At 47.7% G+C, this 19,487-nt stretch overlaps 1 protein-coding gene across 1 annotated transcript in view; it reads left to right on the forward strand.

Annotated features, from left to right (window-relative positions):
* The window catches only part of LOC144108227 (peroxidase-like), a 31,178-nt gene extending 16,057 nt beyond the window's left edge, over positions 1 to 15,121 (forward strand). Inside the window, exons 8-13 of the mRNA XM_077641506.1 lie at positions 1,691 to 1,836; positions 2,130 to 2,205; positions 5,779 to 5,997; positions 6,642 to 6,811; positions 10,427 to 10,532; positions 15,006 to 15,121. Coding sequence (XP_077497632.1) covers positions 1,691 to 1,836; positions 2,130 to 2,205; positions 5,779 to 5,997; positions 6,642 to 6,811; positions 10,427 to 10,532; positions 15,006 to 15,105 — 817 coding nt within the window. The 3' untranslated portion in view covers positions 15,106 to 15,121. The remainder of the gene's footprint in view (positions 1 to 1,690; positions 1,837 to 2,129; positions 2,206 to 5,778; positions 5,998 to 6,641; positions 6,812 to 10,426; positions 10,533 to 15,005) is intronic.
* The last annotated feature ends 4,366 nt before the right edge of the window (positions 15,122 to 19,487 follow it).

Below are 19,487 nucleotides of genomic sequence, written 5' to 3' on the forward strand. Positions count from 1 at the left end.
ATTCAGGAGGCAATGAACAGACCGGAAAGAGTCGCTAATTCGCTGCTCCGAAAAGCCTGCGTTTCCTCTGCAGTGAATATAGATAGAGGCAGCGCATGTTTATATGGTACGCTTTCCATTAAGGGCAGAAATCACGGCTCGTTAAAGTAGCCGTGATTTTAAGAATGTTATGTTCTGTCATATTGAAATCATCGGTTGGATGGCATAGGGTCAGGTCCGCAAACATGGGAGATAATGGGTGTAACTGAGGACTCTCTGGCAACGTCAAGAAGCTACGTAATTTCTTCTTTTAAGACAAGTTTAGTGGCTGCTAAATTGAGCTTAAACCCATCCTTGTGGGATTGTGGCGAATAACCTTGGCGACAGAAAAACAAACGAATATCTCTGCTTTACAACGATGGCCCGCCTTGCTGGCTCAATGCCTGTGGCGTTCAGGTGCTGAACAAAAGGTCACGAGAACGAATCGCGGCAACGGTGGCCGCATTTCAAGCGACGATAAACGCTAATATGCCGAAGTGTTGTGCGGTGCCACAGCGCGCAAAGAATCCCGCATAGGTGACTTTAACATCCAGAGCCCTCGGATACGATGACCTCTTCTTCATTTGATGTCTTTTAAACCTTCTTTAAACCCGCCCTCGCAACGCGGTTCAGCTTTCCACCGTGGGCGGTACAACTGCACCTTTTTTTTTTAGTTCGCGAGCACTTAAAGCCCCCAATCGCAGATTTCGCCGATGATAGTTCGAAGCCTCTCTCCGTTACCTTGAGGTTGCTCAGTAAGAGGAACCTATGCCTTACAATCCTCGAGCGATTACAGTACCTGCCATCGCTGGGCTGTGGCGCATCGCTTAACCGCTGCACCACTGCGCCAGGAGCGGTGTGAGGACTCCCAGGGATCTATGAATGTAGAGAATGACCATTTATGCATGTGAGGGAATGCTGGCTCTGTGGCGCGGACATGAGTGCCCGCAAACAAAAGGGGGACTTTCGTTTACCTCTCTGCAGGCCTGCATGTTTCCACTGGATGGTATGCGCTAAGCGGTTCCGCTCGCGTGATAACGCAGGGCCTAATCGAGCAGTACCGCCTGTCGACTGATACGCCTTGTACGCGTTTACGTGCCTCCTTGGTGCCTAAGAGGGACCCGCCCACACAATAGAGATTTATAGCATAGCGCGCGATCCGCTATCGCTGCCCGCTTGCACGGGTCACCACTGCGCGTGCGCAGAACGCCTTGAGGGCGCCAGATGGCGCCACGTGCCCGTCACCTGCGTGCGCGCCTGTTGAGTCTAGACCAATGAACGCGTGCGCAGTGGTCACGTGTCACTGTGTCAGTGGTGCCCGTGGAAGCGGATCACGGTAGGGGATCGCGGACCACGCTATGCTATAACTCACTAGTGCTAGGCGGTCTCCACCCGTCGCATCGGCGATAATGACTTCGGTATGCGCCGCTATTTTTGTATGCCTGCGCGGATCATAAATGCGGAGAGCCTCGAGAAAGTCCTGCGAAGTCCGGAGGAGCACAGTGAACTCAATTAAATGCAATTAAAATGAAGGTAACGGGGCCATAAACGAGGATTGGCCTTACAGAGCTCTTGTGGAGCAAACGGATGAGGCCTGACATCACCCCCTCTTCAATTGCCGCTGAGTGTCGTCGCGAAGTTCGTGACTTTCTTCTATTTTCTTTTTTTGCAGGGAAGGCAAAGATGGCAACTGGATGGAGCCTGTGGAGCTCTCTACGGGCTATTTCGTGCCTTACAACCACACTGATGAACATCATGACAGCGTGCTGAGAGGTTCTCTTAAGCAACCAATTCAGAGGTTTGGCAGGCAAGTGCTACGTACTGACACTGCTCGGGCAAACATTTCCTTCTCTGAGCCAAACACATTTTGTTCTCAAATAAGGTGTTTTGAAACCTTTCCGCTCTCTTCAGCACAGCTCTCAAGCAAACCACGTTTTTTTTTTGTTACCGTGAACATTCAAATACAAAAACTAAAGAACCGCGCCAATTGGCTTCCCCGGTGCAAGTAACGGCAAAAGCACTTCCCACATCCTCTCCCAGCTTGAAGGGTCCCGCGAATCGGCGAGACCCTCTTTTGTTTTAGCGTTTCTATCATTTACGGACTGCTGCAGTACTTAAGTACATTAAGGTGTCAAGTCAGAGCTTCAAGAAGCGCTACACGCTAGCCCGCTATCGAAATACGGTTTGGTTTGTATGGGTTTAACGGCCCAAAGCGACTCAGGCTATGAGGGACGCCGTAGTGAATGGCTCCGGAAATTTCGACCCCCTGGGGTTCTTTATAAAGTGCACCGACATCGCACAGCACACGGGCCTCTAGGATTTCGCCTCCATCTAAATTCGACCACCGCGGCCGGGATCGAACCCGCGTCTTTCGGGCCGATAGCCGAACGCAATAACCACGCAGCCACCGCGGCGGCACTATCGAAATAAAAAGATGTTCTGGTGCGAACAGAATCTCTATCCACTACACGATGCCGTTTGGCGGTGGTGGAAACATTTATTGCCAATATTACAGAGGTTTGGGGAGGAGCCCCCTACATCGGAATGGCGAAACTTACTGCCCGGTATTCACATGAGGAACGCAGCATATACTATTGCACGCCTTCTTAAGTGAGAACATAAAAGATCTCATGTCGATGAGAGCGGAAAGCGTAGCGATGACGTGGTCTTTGTCGCGGCTACTGTGGCGACCAGTCAGACGGCCACGAAGACTTAAGAAGCGTGGTGCATTGTTAAGGATGACAGGAGCTTTAGGGGTAATCACTGCGCGTGCACGGGTGGTAATTGCTTCTTCCACAGCAATGCACCTCCTCATACGCTGCCTGTGCTGCATGCGGCCTTTATAGCTCTGATCATTTTCACACTTCGTGTGCAAAGTTATGGAAACTACGCGTGCAGTACACCTGCAAAAACGCCCCACTCCGCCGCGAATGACGCGTATTTCTCTAAGCCTTGCTGAAGGATTTTTCGGAAACACCGAGCGGTATAAACAGCATGCTCGGCATTGCAAATTATGGACAAGGCATTCAGGTGTTCAGTTACTGACCCCTCTGATTACAATTCACTGATGGTGAACTACTTTTGGGGCGCGGACGGAGACAGAGCGAATAGGCGCGTGAGCCGTGTATCACTCCGCCGCATATCACTCTTGGTTCGCTAGGTCTCGATGACGGGCAGGGCGAAAGCATGGCAAGAGGTAGGCTAAAACGAAGTGCAGGACGTTCCAAGTCCCGGTACTTGAGCTTTGTCACAACGAAAGAGGCTCGTCTGCATTTTCGGACGTTGACGAACTACACTTCAGGCGCGAGAGTAGACAATGCGAAGAAGTGCGCTAGCTTTGACAGTATTGCACCCTGTGAAACAGAATATAGTGAAGCCAATGTCGGTTCCTCCGAGTCTCGGAAACCATGTTGACGAACGATATCATCTGAGTGAGAATATTAAGCACGTGATGACATCCCAGTCGGCTTTGTGATGGAGTTGGTGAATTTAATATTGTCCGATAATTCTTTATGGCTAATTCACAATCCACGGTGGACAGCCATTACACCCAGCGCAAGGCTGACTCTTACGTTTCTTCTATCGGCGTCGGTGGGGAACCAAATATTCGTGCTTTCGGAATAAGCTTTGTTCCCGAATGAAGGCTACATCCTGGCACGACACAGCATGTACCTATTCTTGAACACTTCACATTTGTCGTGTACGTCACCGGGTGCATCTCCGAGGGAGGAACAGCGTACGAGCACAGAAGTGAAATCGCCGTAGAGGAGCAAACATAGACAAGACATTCGCTGATCCATCGTACCGCTGGGCACTGCAGAACTCAGTAGATATCACAAAATGTCTCTTATACCGAATAAACTGCATCCTTAGCTCATAACATGTACTGAGCGATCGCACGGATACGGTAACGCCAGAAAGCTAACGCGTCTCCGGAAATATTTTGAGAGTGCCGGATGAGAGAGCAGTGTTCACACGCGCAGTGAACGCTGGATGAAACTGTCCAAAGGACAGCTAATTTACGTCTTTTTTATCACTTTCGGTCTTTTTTTAGAGCGCCGATTCTAAATAACTAGCCACGGAAGCTACGAACCTCTCCTGAGATCACGAATTCTTCCGTCTCTTCTAAATGAGACAGAAGGAGCTTTGAACAGTATCTTTTTCACTCAAAAAACTTTGCAAAGTTGCGCAAGTCGACCAAAAATAGCAGTTTATATTCTTCGTTTTTGGCTCACTGCATACGTACTAACATTATTTGGTATTTACAACGCACGCCTTTCAAAGTACGTGCACTGCTATCTTCATTCAGCTAAAACTTTTTCTAGAGCGAGAACAAGGCCACAGCGATCACAAGTGTCAAAAAACGGGCTGTGGCCGCAGCCAGCGCGGATCCCGGCCTTAAGCATGAATGATGAGCAGCAAGACCATATCGCTACACTTGTACATAGCGCATATTTTTAACATGCCTCTATGAACTTAGGATGTCTTCGTTTTCACTGAGGCGATAATAATAATAATAATAATAATAATAATAATAATAATTAGTTTTGGGGGAAAGGAAATGGCGCAGTATCTGTCTAATATATCGTTGGACACCTGAAACCGCGCCGTAAGGGAAGGGATAAAGGAGGGAGTGAAAGAAGAAAGGAAGAGAGAGGTCCCGTAGTGGAGGGCTCCGGAATAATTTCGACCACCTGGGGATCTTTAACGTGCGCTGACATCGCACAGCACACGGGCGCCTTAGCGTTTTTCCTCCATAAAAACGCAGCCGCCGCGGTCGGGTTCGAACCCGGGAACAACGCTATTTCGCGTTCAGGGATTTAATTCCGCGTTGAAGGTACACGAGTTCCAGCATCTCTCAACGTTCTTACCTTAGTCCGCTTTAGCCAGAAAAGGCAGAGGTGCACAGAAAAGTTCAGATGAAGTAAAATGGCATATATGGGAAAATATGAAATTGGGCATGTATACGGTGGAGGAAAAACGCTGAGGCGCCCGTGTGCTGTGCGATGTCAGTGCATGTTAAAGATCCCCACGTGGTCGAAATTATTCCGGAGCTTCCCACTACGGCACCTCATCTTCCTTTCTTCTTTCACTCCCTCCTTTATCCCTTCCCTTACAGCGCGGTTCAGGTGTCCAAAGATATATGAGACAGATACTGCGCCATTTCCTTTCCCCAAAAACCAATTAAAAAAAGAAAATATACGGGTTCCCGAGTTCGAACCCGACCACGGTGGCTGCGTTTTGATGGATTCAAAACGCTAAGGCGCCTTTGTGCTGTGCGATGTCAGTGCACGTTAAAGATCCCCAGGTGATCGAAATTATTCCGGAGCCCTCCACTACGGCACCTCTCTCTTCCTTTCTTCTTTCACACCCTCCTTTATCCCTTCCCTTACGGCGCGGTTCAGGTGTCCAACGATATAGGAGACATGCTGCGCCATTTGTTTTCCGCGAAAACCAATTATTATTATTATTATTATTATTATTATTATTATTATTATTATTATTATTATTATTATTATTATTATTATTATTATTATTATTATTATTATATACGAGCATATGAATACATATCCATATATGCCAATTCCATATATCTCTATGTATGGAATTTTCGTAAATGCTTGTTTTGCACAGCGGAAGTAAACGTTTGCGAAGAACATGATTCGTGCTCGAAGGAAGTCACCAAAAGCAGGAAACGTTGTGTACTTCACAGTTTCTAAAAAAGACACCATCTCTTTACAATATTTTTTTTGTTTTTAGGCACGGGGACGAAGCCTTGAGGAACCACTTGTTCCGTCAGCCCTACCTAGAGTACGGTTCCGACCTCTTCGCTACAGACATCCAGCGTGGAAGAGACCACGGCCTTCCACCGTACACCGACTACATCAAGCATTGCCACAATAAAACTGTGAACAAGTTTGAAGATTTGAAAGAATTCCTGGTGGACAACGTCACAGAACTTCTTCGGAAGGTGTACGGGTATGTGGCAACGCAATTTTGTCTTGGCAGATGTAAAATATTTTTCATGGGAATATTTGTGCCTCCCGCGCACATTTAGATCTAAAGGTGAGCACACCCACGGTGCGTGCAAATAAATCAGTAAATCCTACAAAAAAAAAACAGCGCATTGAGACGACGCAAAGTTTGGCCCGCTGTTTTAAACAACGTTTACTACTCACCAGCTAGTCCACTTATAAACTGTCATAAAGATAAAGTAGCAAAATCCAAACTATAATATTGGTTACATCGTTACATTTTCTATGAAAGTGGAATGCAAGTCGAGAATAATTATATTCTGTACTGTTGTATATTCGCACCATGTTCCCTTTGTATTACACTTCAAGTTTCTGAAGCCTATCTCTGGATACAAAAACATGCATGCATAGTTACCCAGAACATACAACGTAAAGCACCGCAGTAAACTTGAAGCACACACAAAAACAATCTATATTTTTTCTGGCGTTTCATAAGGTTTAAGAATTACTTGCGCGATCAGTGATCAAAAAAAAATTAATGTGCAGGAAAAGTCTTAAACGCATGCTCCGAAGTTTAAAGGCACTATACTAGAGAACATAACTAGTACACAATGCTCCCTTCATTTATTCACAACACACTTCACGCAGAAACGTCAACGACATCGACTTGTACACGGGTGGCCTTTCTGAGAAGCCCATTGAAAACGCCGAGATGGGAAAGACCTTCGCCTGCCTCATCAGTGACGTTTTCCACAGACTGAAATTTGGGGACAGATTCTACTACGAACACGGAAACCAATCCGGCAGCTTTACTGAAGGTAATTTTTTCTGTAGAGCCGCAATGACCGAATAGAGCATAGAAGCAGACAGAAACACTTGGACGTAGCAGATGAATGCCAAGTGACTTCTGAAGAGGCGTGACCTTCTCATAACACCGAAAAGGTTGACTGTTCTTCACAGTAAGCATACGCTGTTTCTACGTTGCGCCTCATAACTTCTGCAAAAGGCCTCGTCAGCTGAAATCAATGCACAGTACTTTAGAGGGTAACGTGATCTCATTACCCTTATGTGTAGGAGCTGTAGGTGCAATTCAAATTGCCATGTTTTTGAGATGTGCAATATAGTAACAGTACAGTTCTTTAAAAATAGTGCTATTAACTAGGGATGTTTGGGATGCACTAGCAAGACTGATTTTAAGGAAATCTTGTACAAAATTTAGTTTTATATATGGGCGTGTCAGACAATAGGTGCGTCCACTTTGTGCACAAAAATGTCCAATGTCCGCTCGCTTTATTTTCGCAGCTGCACGAATTTCTCAACGAGGAAATGACATAAGTCGTATGTGCAAATGTAAATCTGACGGTAGAGACCAACGCATATATCTATTCTTTCCGTTCAGGTATTGCCACTGCTTGAGGTGTTTTTTTCCCCACAGCTTAACATCGCAGGGGAAGGCTTGACAATTTGGTGATTGCCAAATATGATGCCAACGTTACACACACTGCATCGCGCTCCCTACGCATCACTTCCGTATTTCTTTCTATATCTTAATGTTCTCAAAGCAACGCATCAAAAGGGCATTATTAATGGGTCTCTGCAAGTGCTTGGAACTGGGATGTGAGGATGTCCGTGTGAGCAGGTATTATCTTAGCAGAGAAGCTCCTGCCAGTGCAGTGCTGGTTCATAAGAAAAGTGTATAACAAGTTAGTAATGACAAAGATTATACATATTATCATGTGGGAGAATCACAGCACGGGAGTAGACGTGGACGGCAGACTGTGGCTGGCGTGCTACTCAGACTTCCGTCTGCAGAGACCGGCGCCCAGGCGCGCAGAGGTGGGAACAAGCAGAAGTGGGACTGTAGGCAAAATTCAAGATCTTTGAACGCTGCAAGTTGCGGAGCTTCCCTTCTGAATGGCACGTCAGACATCGTTGGCTGCGTCAAGGGATAGATGTGCTATAAGCTCTTCAACTCAACTCAGATTGCGGATAATACGCGCACAACCCTAGAAATCTGCGCACAGCGTTTACGTCAGCCGATCGCGAAAACTGTGTGATACCAGCTGTTCTCTGTGGGCATGTGTGTACTCCACCTTTACACACAATGTGGACTAGAAAAAGCAGCTTTTTGTAAGCGAAGTGCGGCTTCCCTGTCTTCGCTTCAAGGTGTGAAGCGAACACAACGACGTCATCTAAGTATACGAGACATATCTGCCACTATAAACCTCCCAGTACTGTATTCACGCTGGAATGTTGCTCGTACAGAACAAAGTCAAATTGGCATTACACTTAATCGCTTAAGGCTGTAGTATATTTGTGGTATAGAACAGATGTCTATCTTCGTTACGCAGTTAAGTCCTTGGTAATCGACGCACAATCGAAACGTACAGTCCTTCACCCTGACGAGGACAACCAGTGACTCCCAGAGGCCCTTGAAGGCCTAATAAGGTCATCACAAACCATTTCGTCCTTCACCCTGACGAGGACAACCAGTGACTCCCAGAGGCCCTTGAAGGCCTAATAAGGTCATCACAAACCATTTCGTCTTTCACCCTGACGAGGACAACCAGTGACTCCCAGAGGCCCTTGAAGGTCTAATAAGGTCATCACAAACCATTTCGTCCTTCACCCTGACGAGGACAACCAGTGACTCCCAGAGGCCCTTGAAGGCCTAATAAGGTCATCACAAACCATTTCGTCCTTCACTCAGACGAGGACAACCAGTGACTCCCAGAGGCCCTTGAAGACCTAATAAGGTCATCACAAACCATTTCGTCCTTCACCCTGACGAGGACAACCAGTGACTCCCAGAGGCCCTTGAAGGCCTAATAAGGTCATCACAAACCATTTCGTCCTTCACCCTGACGAGGACAGCCAGTGACTGCCAGAGGCCCTTGAGGGCCTAATAAGGTCATCACAAACCATTTCGTCCTGTTGTGTCCGGACGACTTCATCTTCTCACGCCGATATCCGAGGGGGCTTTGGCGAGTTGGTAAGGCATATTCGTCGGTGATGATTCAAATCCTCGAGAATGTTTTTTGTTGAACACTTGATGAAGATGAAAACCAGTCGTAACATTTAGGTAGGCTCTGTACTGGGTCTTCGCTTTTCTGCTGTGCTGAATTAATATCGAATGTTGGCTCCAGGGTTTTAGCCAAGGGAATCGTTCATTACGGGTCTGAGAGAGCGAATGCATTCCCTGCATCGGCAATTTCTTCCGGTTTTCATGTCTACAGTTGGTCACCAGCATTTGGTTTGTCCATTATGGAGATTGGAAACGCCTCTTGCTATGAAGATTTTTCACTCGAGTAGCACCTGAGTGTTCCCTCCGACAACGTTTTCAGTGGTTCCGGGCAACCTCCGGGCAACCCCAACTTCTATGGGGACCATGATGCTTGAACGCTTTAAGACATTCACTTGGTCTTCGAGGACACATAGGGCGACGGAGCGTGTGAGACTGGTCTTCAGGCGTATGGCTTCGTCCTTTGAAAGCGTGGCGAACTTACATCGGTCAGTGAGTACAACATGCTTAACCAAGACGTCCAAGTCCAAGATGACGCCGCGGAAACACTGCCTTTTGCAGAGCTACGAAGCTTGCCGCGTTACTATGTCCGTTGGATGCTGCACTTTCGGTGCACCATCCCGAGAACGTAATAAGGTGGGCCGGATTTGCAGACTGTTCTAAGTTGTCGCTTTCTGTGGATGAGTGGCTAAAGGTACACTAATGACAGAACAGTCAGCTGTCAGCTGTGCAGCTGTCAACGAGGACGGTTCATGTCAGGTTGTTCTAAGAGCCTGATCATGGCTTCATCGGGTGCTGTGATTGCGGCAGAGGCTTTTCGTCATTTCGCTGGGAGGCGTAGCCATCTATAAGTTTCGTTGTGTCGACGTTGAGCGCCATCATAGTACACTCGGCGTCTGTCCGCTCCTAAACTGTAGGCTGAATGAGTTCACTATACAGACCACACGTGGCGCTAATGTAACTGTGGCGGCATGCACGCAAAAGGCATTGCACACCATAACTTGAAGCGTTCAGAGTCCTTGAACTTTGCTTACAGTCCCACCTGTGCTGGTTCATTTCGACGAAAACGCCTAAGCTGCGATTAATCCCGACGCAAGCGGCATGGGCCTAGGCGCCTCACTAGCACAACGGTACGCTTCGACGCATGTTATTTTTTTTTGCTACCATTCTGGCAGAAAAGCTCGAAAATTCCCTTAAAAGCTCGGCAACATATCTGGCATCAGGTTCACTGCAACTTCCGGACGATGTTCGACACAGGTAATAATATTTCATCTTTAAACAAGCAGGAAACTTGTCACTTAGGACGGAGGCTGTACATATTAATGATCATAGAATGACAGGTGAAGCGTCTCACTTGCTTATCGACGCGACTTTGATTTTATTTTGATTTTATTTCTATTCCACGCTATAGAGCAACTAGCCTCGATTAGAAACAGCACACTGGCTTCTGTCTTCTGCAAGAATATTAAAGGACTGCAATGTATTCAAGAGAACGCTTTTCTCAGCCAACAGAACACGTAAGTAAAGAGATTCACTTCATGGCCGCTTTGAAAGCAGTTAGCCTTATTCCGAATGTGAACTTATACTCTATAAAACAGTAAAATATGCCTTCTTCATTTACAAATACAACTTTGGGGCTCCGAACAACCCAGAGAGAGAGAAAAACTTTATTGTTGGAGAGGAAGTCGGGGCACGCCCCTGGGTCTCGCACGACCCCACTGCACTCAAGTGTTTATGTCCCTAAGGTCCATAACACTGGCAGCCCGGCCGGAGGCGATTGTCTGCACGGCCGGGTCCTCCGAGCGCAGCAGGGTCTCCCAGTCCTCCCAGGTCTTGAGGTCCTCTAGGCCGCGCGGGGGAGGGTCCGCCGGGCAGAGGGAGAGGATGTGGAGGGAAGAGGCGAATGGTTCTGGGCACAAGGTGCAGGCAGGAGTGGGGGAGGAGGGGTGATAGTGGGCTAGGGTCAGGGGTGAGGGGAGTGTGTGTGTCTGTAGTTTGCGCCAGAGTGTTGCGTGTTTGTTATCTAGGGAGGGGTGGGGCGGGGGGTAGAGCTGGCGCGAGGCTCTGTAGGCCTACGTCATCTCGCTGAACGAGTATATTCGCTCCCTCGCGAATCCCCGATCCGAGGCCCCCTGAACCCGGTTTAAAGAACCTCGGGCTAAAAGGTTGGCGGTCTCGTTTCCGGGATTCCCGGAGTGCGCAGGCACCCATATAAGCTCTACATGGCGGGGTGGGAGTGCGTCGGGCGAGCCCAGTATGCCAAAAGCAGGGACGTGGACTCGGCCTCGCGCAAAATTTAGAATTGCAGCTTTAGAGTCTGCTAAAATGTACTGGGCTTCCGTGCGGGTGATGGCAATTGCGATGGCAGCTTCCTCTGCAGCCTCTGGGGTGGTGTCGGGGGGAGAGGTAGTGTGAGGAGGGCGGATGAAGAGCAGTCCACCACGGCTGCGGTTGCTTCGTCACCCGTGCAGGCGGCGTCCACCCATACGGCGTCCGGCTCGGAGCCGTACACTCGGTGGAGTGCCTTCGCATGGGCTCTGTGGCGCTGCTCATGGTGGGAGGGGTGCATATTTTTTGACAGTGGCTTGATGACCAGCTCTCGGTGAAGGGATCGAGGAATGGGGAGGAGGGTTGGGTCGTTGGCTGGTATTCTGATTCCGAGGGAGTCCAGGATATACCAGCCTGTGGAGGTTTGTGTAAGCCTTATGTATTGGGCCTGTCGATGGGACTCCACGAGTTCCCCGATCGTGTTGTGGAGGCCCAGGCCTAGTAATCTGTCTGTGGGGGTATTGAGGGGAAGATGAAGTGCGACTTTGAATGCCTTGCGGATCAAGGCATCCAAAGTATTTATGTCGTGTTTGGATAGTTCTAGGTATGGGGTAGTGTAGAGCACACGGCTGAGGACAAAGGCATGAATGAGGCGACAGAGGTCGCGCTCCTTCATGCCTCTATGATGGCCCGAAACTCTGCTGATGAGATGCGATATCGCGCCTGCAACCTGCTTGAGTTTCTTGAGGGTGGTGGTGTTTTTGCCATCGTTCTGGATATGCAGGCCCAATACGCGGAGGGTGTCAACCTCCGGTAACGGGTCCCCATTCAGTTCGATGGCAATGGGGGAGCGGGGGGGAGCGTTGGTTCTTTGGCCGGATGAGGAGCAGTTCGGACTTCTCTGGGGAACAAGACAGTCCGATGTTCTGTACATAAGTTTGGGTGAGGGTGGCTGCTTCCTGTAAGGTGTTCTCTATGTCGCCGTCACTGCCGTGGGTGGTCCACAGTGTGATGTCGTCGGCATAAAGAGTGTGCTTAAGGTGGGGGATAGTTGCCAACTTTCGGGCGAGGGGGATGAGGGTGATGTTAAAGAGGAAGGGGGAGAGGACGGACCCTTGAGGGGTTCCGATACTCTGAAGCGTGTATGGGGGGAAGAGAGAGGTCCAAAATGTATCTCAGCCGTGCGGTCAGTGAGGAATGCTTGAATGTAGGCGTACGTGCGCGCACCCACATTCAATGGAGATAGGGCAGTCATGATCACCTGATGTTCGATGCGATCAAAAGCTTTGGAGAGACCCAAAGCTAAGACTGCCTTTGTGTGACCAGGCAGAAGCGGGTCGAAAATGTCATGTGTGAGTTGCAGCATGGCGTCCTGTCCGAACGACCCAACGCCTCTATTTCAGAGTCAGCCAGTCAAGCTGGAATCGACAAATGGAGCCCTCCCTTCCTACCGTTCTCCATTTCCTATGCCTTAGTGCCTGTTATGTACGTGCAGTTGGAGGCAGTGAGAGCACAATATTTAGCAGTGGACCACATAAAATAGGCGAGCAAAAAATGTTTTTTTTTTACTTCGCGTGGCGAAGCTTTACAGAACCACTCTGCAGTCATTCCAGCTGTTCGCGCTCTGACCTAAGCCACCACACCCCGTTCGTGGCGCCACATAACTTCGAGTAAACCAACAGAGGCGTTTAAAGGTATCCGGTGGTGAAGGCAGTGGTGTTACTGGCATTGAAATGCAGGAGGCGTTGAGCAGTCTATCTTCCTTTCGATGTGCCTGTCTGCTGCTCGCCTACAGGTGGTCGACGGCAGGCTTTATCTGGGGCTTTGGCAGATATCCGCGCCTGGCAAGTGGCGATATGCACCGCTTCTCGATTGCGATCGACACTTTTCGCAGTATGAGCTAAGTATGTTCGTGGCAATAGGTTGGGCCTCTAGCTAGCCCTTCTATTGTTGGTTGAATGTCGCCAGTTCATATATATTCGCTCCTTAGCGCCACTGGCTTTCAGTAGTGCCTTGAGAGGCGGTACGTTTCTGAGGTTGCCTTGCCAGCAAGCAGCCCACACGCTCAACAGGTGTCGAGCGGCCCCCTGCCAACCATACAACGAGACACCCTGCTTTCTCAAAGCAAATGAGATAATGAGATTTCGGGACGAAGTGTTCCTGCTGCTCGTCCTAGAAAATGGTCGCCCAATTACGCCATTGTTTAATTCAGCTAATGACTGACAGGGCGCTCAAGTGGAGTGCGACAAGTGCCACCATTGAAAAACGTCACTGAGTTCGAAATTTTTCTTCATATCTAGGGATTTTCTCGTGGACATAGAAACCCTTTGGAAATTTTTGCGGCAGCCTCGGATTTTTTTTTTACACTCAAGCAAGTTTTGACGACAGTTTTCTTCAGCCAGCTTTTAACCTCAGACTCTCAACGCACACCTGCTGCGTTTATTTTTTATTTTTCAACGCTATGTTGTTTTGTGGCACGCTCAATCTTGGTTGCGAAAAAAGCATAATTAGGTCACTTCCAGACGATGCGTCCTCATGAACGTTGAATGGATTAGTGTCTGTTGGTTGATTGATTGGGTCCAAATACACGCAAGGAATATCGCAAGCAAACAATTCTTTTTGGGGCCAACGACGCTTGGAGAGGAAGGAAGAGCAGCTTGTTAATTCGTCAGAGACGAATTATAGCAACAAAATGCATGTTAATTCGTGTATTTTCACTGTTGTGTCTGCTTGCATTACTCACAGCTATCAAGAATATCAAAATAAAACAAAAGTGTTCGTACGTTCAGCTTTCTTAGTGAATGAACTGCATCAAATTCATCGGAGTCAAAGCAATTTCGAAACCTATTTAGCGCGAAAATTGCGCTGAATACAGTTCATATTGTTATTCCAAGCACATTGTCACGTATGAACTGTATTGTCTTAAAAGAGTTTTGTGCTTGCTTCTTCGCGCAAGTGTTTAACATTTTTAATTGAGATAGCACTTGGTTCAGTTGCCACAAATGTCCTAATCATCGAAGAATATAAACTCCCCACAAGTAACCCTTTCTTAGTTATCGCAATGTAGACGACAGCACGCCACTTCTCACATATGTAACGTGATTCCACGACTCCGTATTCAAGACACCTTCGTCATATCGTGTACCGTGTCAACGTTAGCCTTACCGGTATACCAGGAGCCCGCCCACCTCCAGTGCGCCTGCGCAGATCGCCTCGAGAACGCCAGATGGCGCCAGGTACCCGGCAGCTGCACACACACCTGCCGCATCGGGACCAATTAGCGCGTGCTCACTGGCAGCGGGCGGGATCCCGGTACTCCGGTAACGGCAACGGTAACACGGCATGCTAAAGGTGTCTAATATTGTTTATCTTAGCGTTACTGTGTGCCTTTGGTACCACCGCTACCATCGGGAGCTAGCAGAGCAGGCAGCATGCGCATGAGCCAGTGAACAATGTAAAAATCTGAATCGCCTTATACCATCTTCGTTATTCAAAAGAATGCACTGAAATCCACTAAATGTTCTAAGAAAATTTATGTAGCTGAGTAGCACGTTCTTATACTCAAGTGAATCTTATGAAACAGTTTGTTAATCATCTGTTAATTTGAATTATGTGAAGTCGCGATGCGTATCGTTTATCATCTAGTTAGTTTGTTGCTATTTCATTCAAAATGCTTGAAGCGAGTTCTGCATAATTGTACACAAAATAAATTTTGCTTACAGGAACACAAGAACGGTGGACTGCTCGACCATAGGAGACGTCAATTTGACGCTATGGAAGGAAAATAATGAAGCTCCGCCTACTGAAGCGTCGGCTTCCTAAATATGTACATATGCCTGAACCTTCTACTTAGATATAATAAAAATAAATGAGCGATGAACGCAAAAAAAGGATAAAAGTACACTACTGAGGTTACCAAATCTGGGATCAAACTTCCAGAAAAAAAAAATCGGGGGACAACGAAGTCCCGCTTTGAAGGGTACGACACGACAGCGTTAATGGGTCCTGTCAGCGGCTCCTCTTGCCCACGCAGGCACCGAAACTATTTGCTCTTTTCACAATCATTATGTGAAACGCTACACGACATACACATCAAGCCGCGCATAACCAGGTTGTACGAACATGCCTGCGTGCTCCGGCTTTCGACGGGAGCGGACGCGGAATGGCTCTCTCCGTGTGAGGTCCTTCCACCGGCGACCCCCCCTCCCCGAGGGGCACAGTTTCGTGCTACCGTAGCTGCCTTCCCACGAAGGCCTGGAGGAATGCGTGTTCCAGCACTTTGACGAGGATGGCAGGAAGATTTCCGAGCGCCCCTCGAAGGAATTGTAGTTTGGAGGGCTACGGCAGGGATCGGCCCATAGCCGATGGTACAGTGCTGTACCGATGGGACACTTGTGGCTGCTTAAGCTGCGCACTCCAGAGGACAAGGAAGCGCTGGTAGTAGTATAGTAGGATACAACTTAAAAAAAAACAGCAATTGTTAACACTGGGCCATGGTCCGCAGCCTCCTTTATTACTTCACTCGCCAATCACAACAGTAAACGAAATCAGCTTTTTAATATTTGACTTTATTAAACAATCCAGGTGTCATAATTCGAGAGGTTATAATTTTTTTCTTGTGATTAGCTTCTGGTTTGGGCAAGAAGAAAAGTTTTAACAACGGTCTGCTCTCTTGTCGTGGAGGAATTCTGTACGGCAGTCCTGAGTGTGGGCGGAGCTTCACTGCAGGCTTAAGTTGTATCCGACTATAGTAGTGGCGATTTATTGCTCAAATAATGATAAAAAGGAAGGAAAAGATTTTTGCTAGCCATAGCATCTGCCATCGCTACGGAAGCACATGAGCCGGGGCGGCGGAAAAAAAAGGATAGCAGGCAGTCTGGAGAAATGAAATTAAAGAGGTGAGGGTACCGGTAAAAAAGAGGGGGAGGTACTATATTTATACAAGTATTCTATTTGCACTATAATACGTCGTCGAACGCGTCTGATGTCCATAATAAAGAAAGAAAAGCAGATGCGCACAACACAATGTACACCACAGCTGGAATGGGGTGTCCAGCTCATAATCGTCAACGGAAGCACACGCGCAGCATTCGGAAGCGCTGGTGCAAACCGGTCGTTTGGAGGAGAAAGGACGGCACTGCGCTGATGCATCAGCGCGATGTTGATAACCACAAAGTGGCTTCCAACGCGATTGCCGAGCACGCGCACGAAAAAAACGCATGATATCGCCTGGGACAACGCCGCAATTCTTTCCAAAGAGCGGAACCTGACGGCACGGCTTTTGCTTGAGTCATCATTCATCCAGACGACACCTGATACTATGAACCGGAAGGAAGGGACGATGCCACCCGTGTGCATACAGTCACTACGTCATATTCTGGGTATTTAAGTTTCGACCACTGCCATTTTAGCCTCATTGTGAACAAGGAACCCGTACGGGTTCCGAAATGTCAATTTGTTTTTACTCTGACTTGGTCAGTGACTGTAATCTTTTGCTTCCCGGACACAGGTGTAGGGTTTCTAGAGTCAGCGTCAGGTGCATGGGACGGTGGGAAGTAATAAAGCGTTCCTTCGACATATTTGTCTATAGTGCAGGAAGTGTGGCCGGTGACAGACATCACCGTGTGGCCGGTTGTCAACGGTTTGTCAGAAGGCCACGGCCATTGCCTTTACCAGCAGACCCAAGAGCTTCGGTTGAACGGTCACAGACCCTTCAATGAAACTGCTGGCAGCAGTGGGTCCTAACAAAGAACCCCTTCCCTGCCCTTCCAAGGGGGAGACTGCATGACAGTACCTTTCCGGCTATTTGGAATGTCGTAAGCGTAGGAACCGCACGCGGGTTCATAACTGAGGTTGTTCTAGGAAGGCGTCGGATGGACACCTGCGGAAAGAGATCCCGCGGTCCGTCTAGTTTGTTTGTTTGCCTTTGTTTTTACCTTCAGAGATAGTTTGGCGTGCACTATCAAGGTTGTAGGGCTGGACGCGAGATTCGGAGAGAGAGAGAGAGTAACTTTATTGTTGCCGATCGTTTTTGTGGAGATCGCCCTGTGCATCGCATTTTGTAAATAATTTGATTACTTTTTTATTTTGTGTTTTGGGGAAGAGTTGTTAACATAGTCACAATTGAGGGGGGCAGCAGGCAGCAAGCCACCAATAGTGTTGAGGCTTGCTGCTATTCGATGCTTCCTAAGTGCGAGGGGGACTCCAGAGGGCTTAAAACCGAGCCTGGGAGCCCAATCCGTCGTTCTGGGCTAGGTTTAGATGGTATGCATCTTCGGCTATGCCGAGGAGGGAAGATTTCCCGGTTAGCCAGTTCCATCTTAATTGCAACTCTGTGTAAAAATGCTGTTTTTGTAAATATCATTTATTAAACTTAAGGCAATTTTCTCGTTAACTCCCGCCGTCGCAAGTCGTCATGTCCCCGTCACCGACGGAGCACCTGTGGTGCGACTAGCCTTCCCTTCACGAAACCGTCTCGGACGGCGCACCCCTGGTGGAAGGAAAAGGACCAAGCAAAGAAACTTTACTACAAGTTACAGAGAAGAGCTCCCACGGGGTATCCCGAAATTCCACCAAGTATATTTAAATAGGTCTTCTTGCTGTGCGCGCCCACTGATATCTTCCTCAGAATGTACACCTCTGAAATTCCACTTTATACTCAATTCCTACGTTCAATGGTAGCAGCAAGGCCCGAATTAACCACCTGAAGACACTTGGAATATCACAGAGGTGCTACATCGTAATATGGTTGCTTGAGGATGACCTTCTTCGAAGTTATTATACTTGGAGAGATGCCGGACAAATCACAAAACATTTCGTAGAAGCAAAGTGTCAAGAAAATGGCTGCCAAACAATGTTTCAATACTCGCTGTTTCCATTCAAAAATTGAAGTAAACGTGCGTTTTAAGCTATTGCTTAAGCATTTGTGCTTCAGCTGCTCCATATGCATCATTCTGATGCATTTTCATTTTGCTGCACCCGTCTGCTTCAAAAGCGGCAAATTTGTCAATATTGCGCCTTAGCTACAAAAAAAAAAAAGACGCTGTCACGGGAAAACAGCTATTTATGGAACCATTCAGGCTTTCAGTTAGCAACCTATTAAAACGTTTCCGCAGTTGGCAATCCAGGGGGGTGCTGGTGGGCTGGCTTGTGGTAGAATTTAGCAGCCAGTCCATTCACGTACATGGAGGAAGGAAAGATCTCACGAGAGGCAGTTAAGTCACATTTTTTGAAGCCGCGATGCTTTCAACTGTACGGTGCAGCCCTTTACAGAAACGTATCAAGTTTTCAGCCGTTTCCTTCTCTCCGCACGCAACGCACAAGGTATCTGTCTCCTGGTACCTGACTCTATACGTTTTATAGCGCAAAACTCCAGTCCTGGCCTCAAACAACAAAGAGCTTCCCCTACAATTATCATAGATATTTTCTTTGGCAATTTCATGCTTAAATGTCCGGTATGTTCCCAGTGCCGATTTCATAAGGATCCCTGTTTTCCACAGAGCTCTCACTGTTTCTTTAACCTTTTTCTTAACCGATAATTGCTGATTTGCCCCCTTACTGCTGTCCAGATATTTGCTTGTCAATTTTCTAGTTCGCCTTCTCCATTTCGTGTCAACATTCTTTATATACAGGTATCTGAAAACTTTCCTAGCCCACTGCTTTTCCCCCATTTTTCTCACTCGCTCCTCAAATGCTATCTTACTGCTAGCCTCTCTGCTCTCGAAAGACGCCCATCCCATATCACCCTGTACCCCCTGATTTGGTGTATTGTCATGTTCCCAAAGCTAACCTCCCTACGTCCCGTTGTTTAATTTCTAACCTTGCTTGAACATCTGGTCTCATGCACAGGACCGCACTACCGAAAGTCAGGCTAGGGACCATCACCCCTTTCCAGATCCCTCTTACCACTTCATACATATTGTAATTCCACAGTGCCCTATTTTTCATGACCGCTGCATTCCTACTAGCTTTATTCATTACATATCTTTCATACTCTGTCAGATACTCAGCACTGTTATTTATCCACACCCCAAGATACTTGTACTCATTCACTACTTCTAGCGTGAACTCCTGTATTCTACGCTCGCCGCCCTCTTCATTAAATATCATGACTGCAGATTTTTTCTTGCTATACTTGAAACCTAACCTATCACCCTCTGTACCACATACGTCTATCAACTTCTGCAGGTCTTCTTTGTTTTCAG

Source organism: Amblyomma americanum, chromosome 10 (genome assembly GCF_052857255.1).
Source record: "Amblyomma americanum isolate KBUSLIRL-KWMA chromosome 10, ASM5285725v1, whole genome shotgun sequence".
Classification (NCBI taxonomy): domain Eukaryota; kingdom Metazoa; phylum Arthropoda; class Arachnida; order Ixodida; family Ixodidae; genus Amblyomma; species Amblyomma americanum.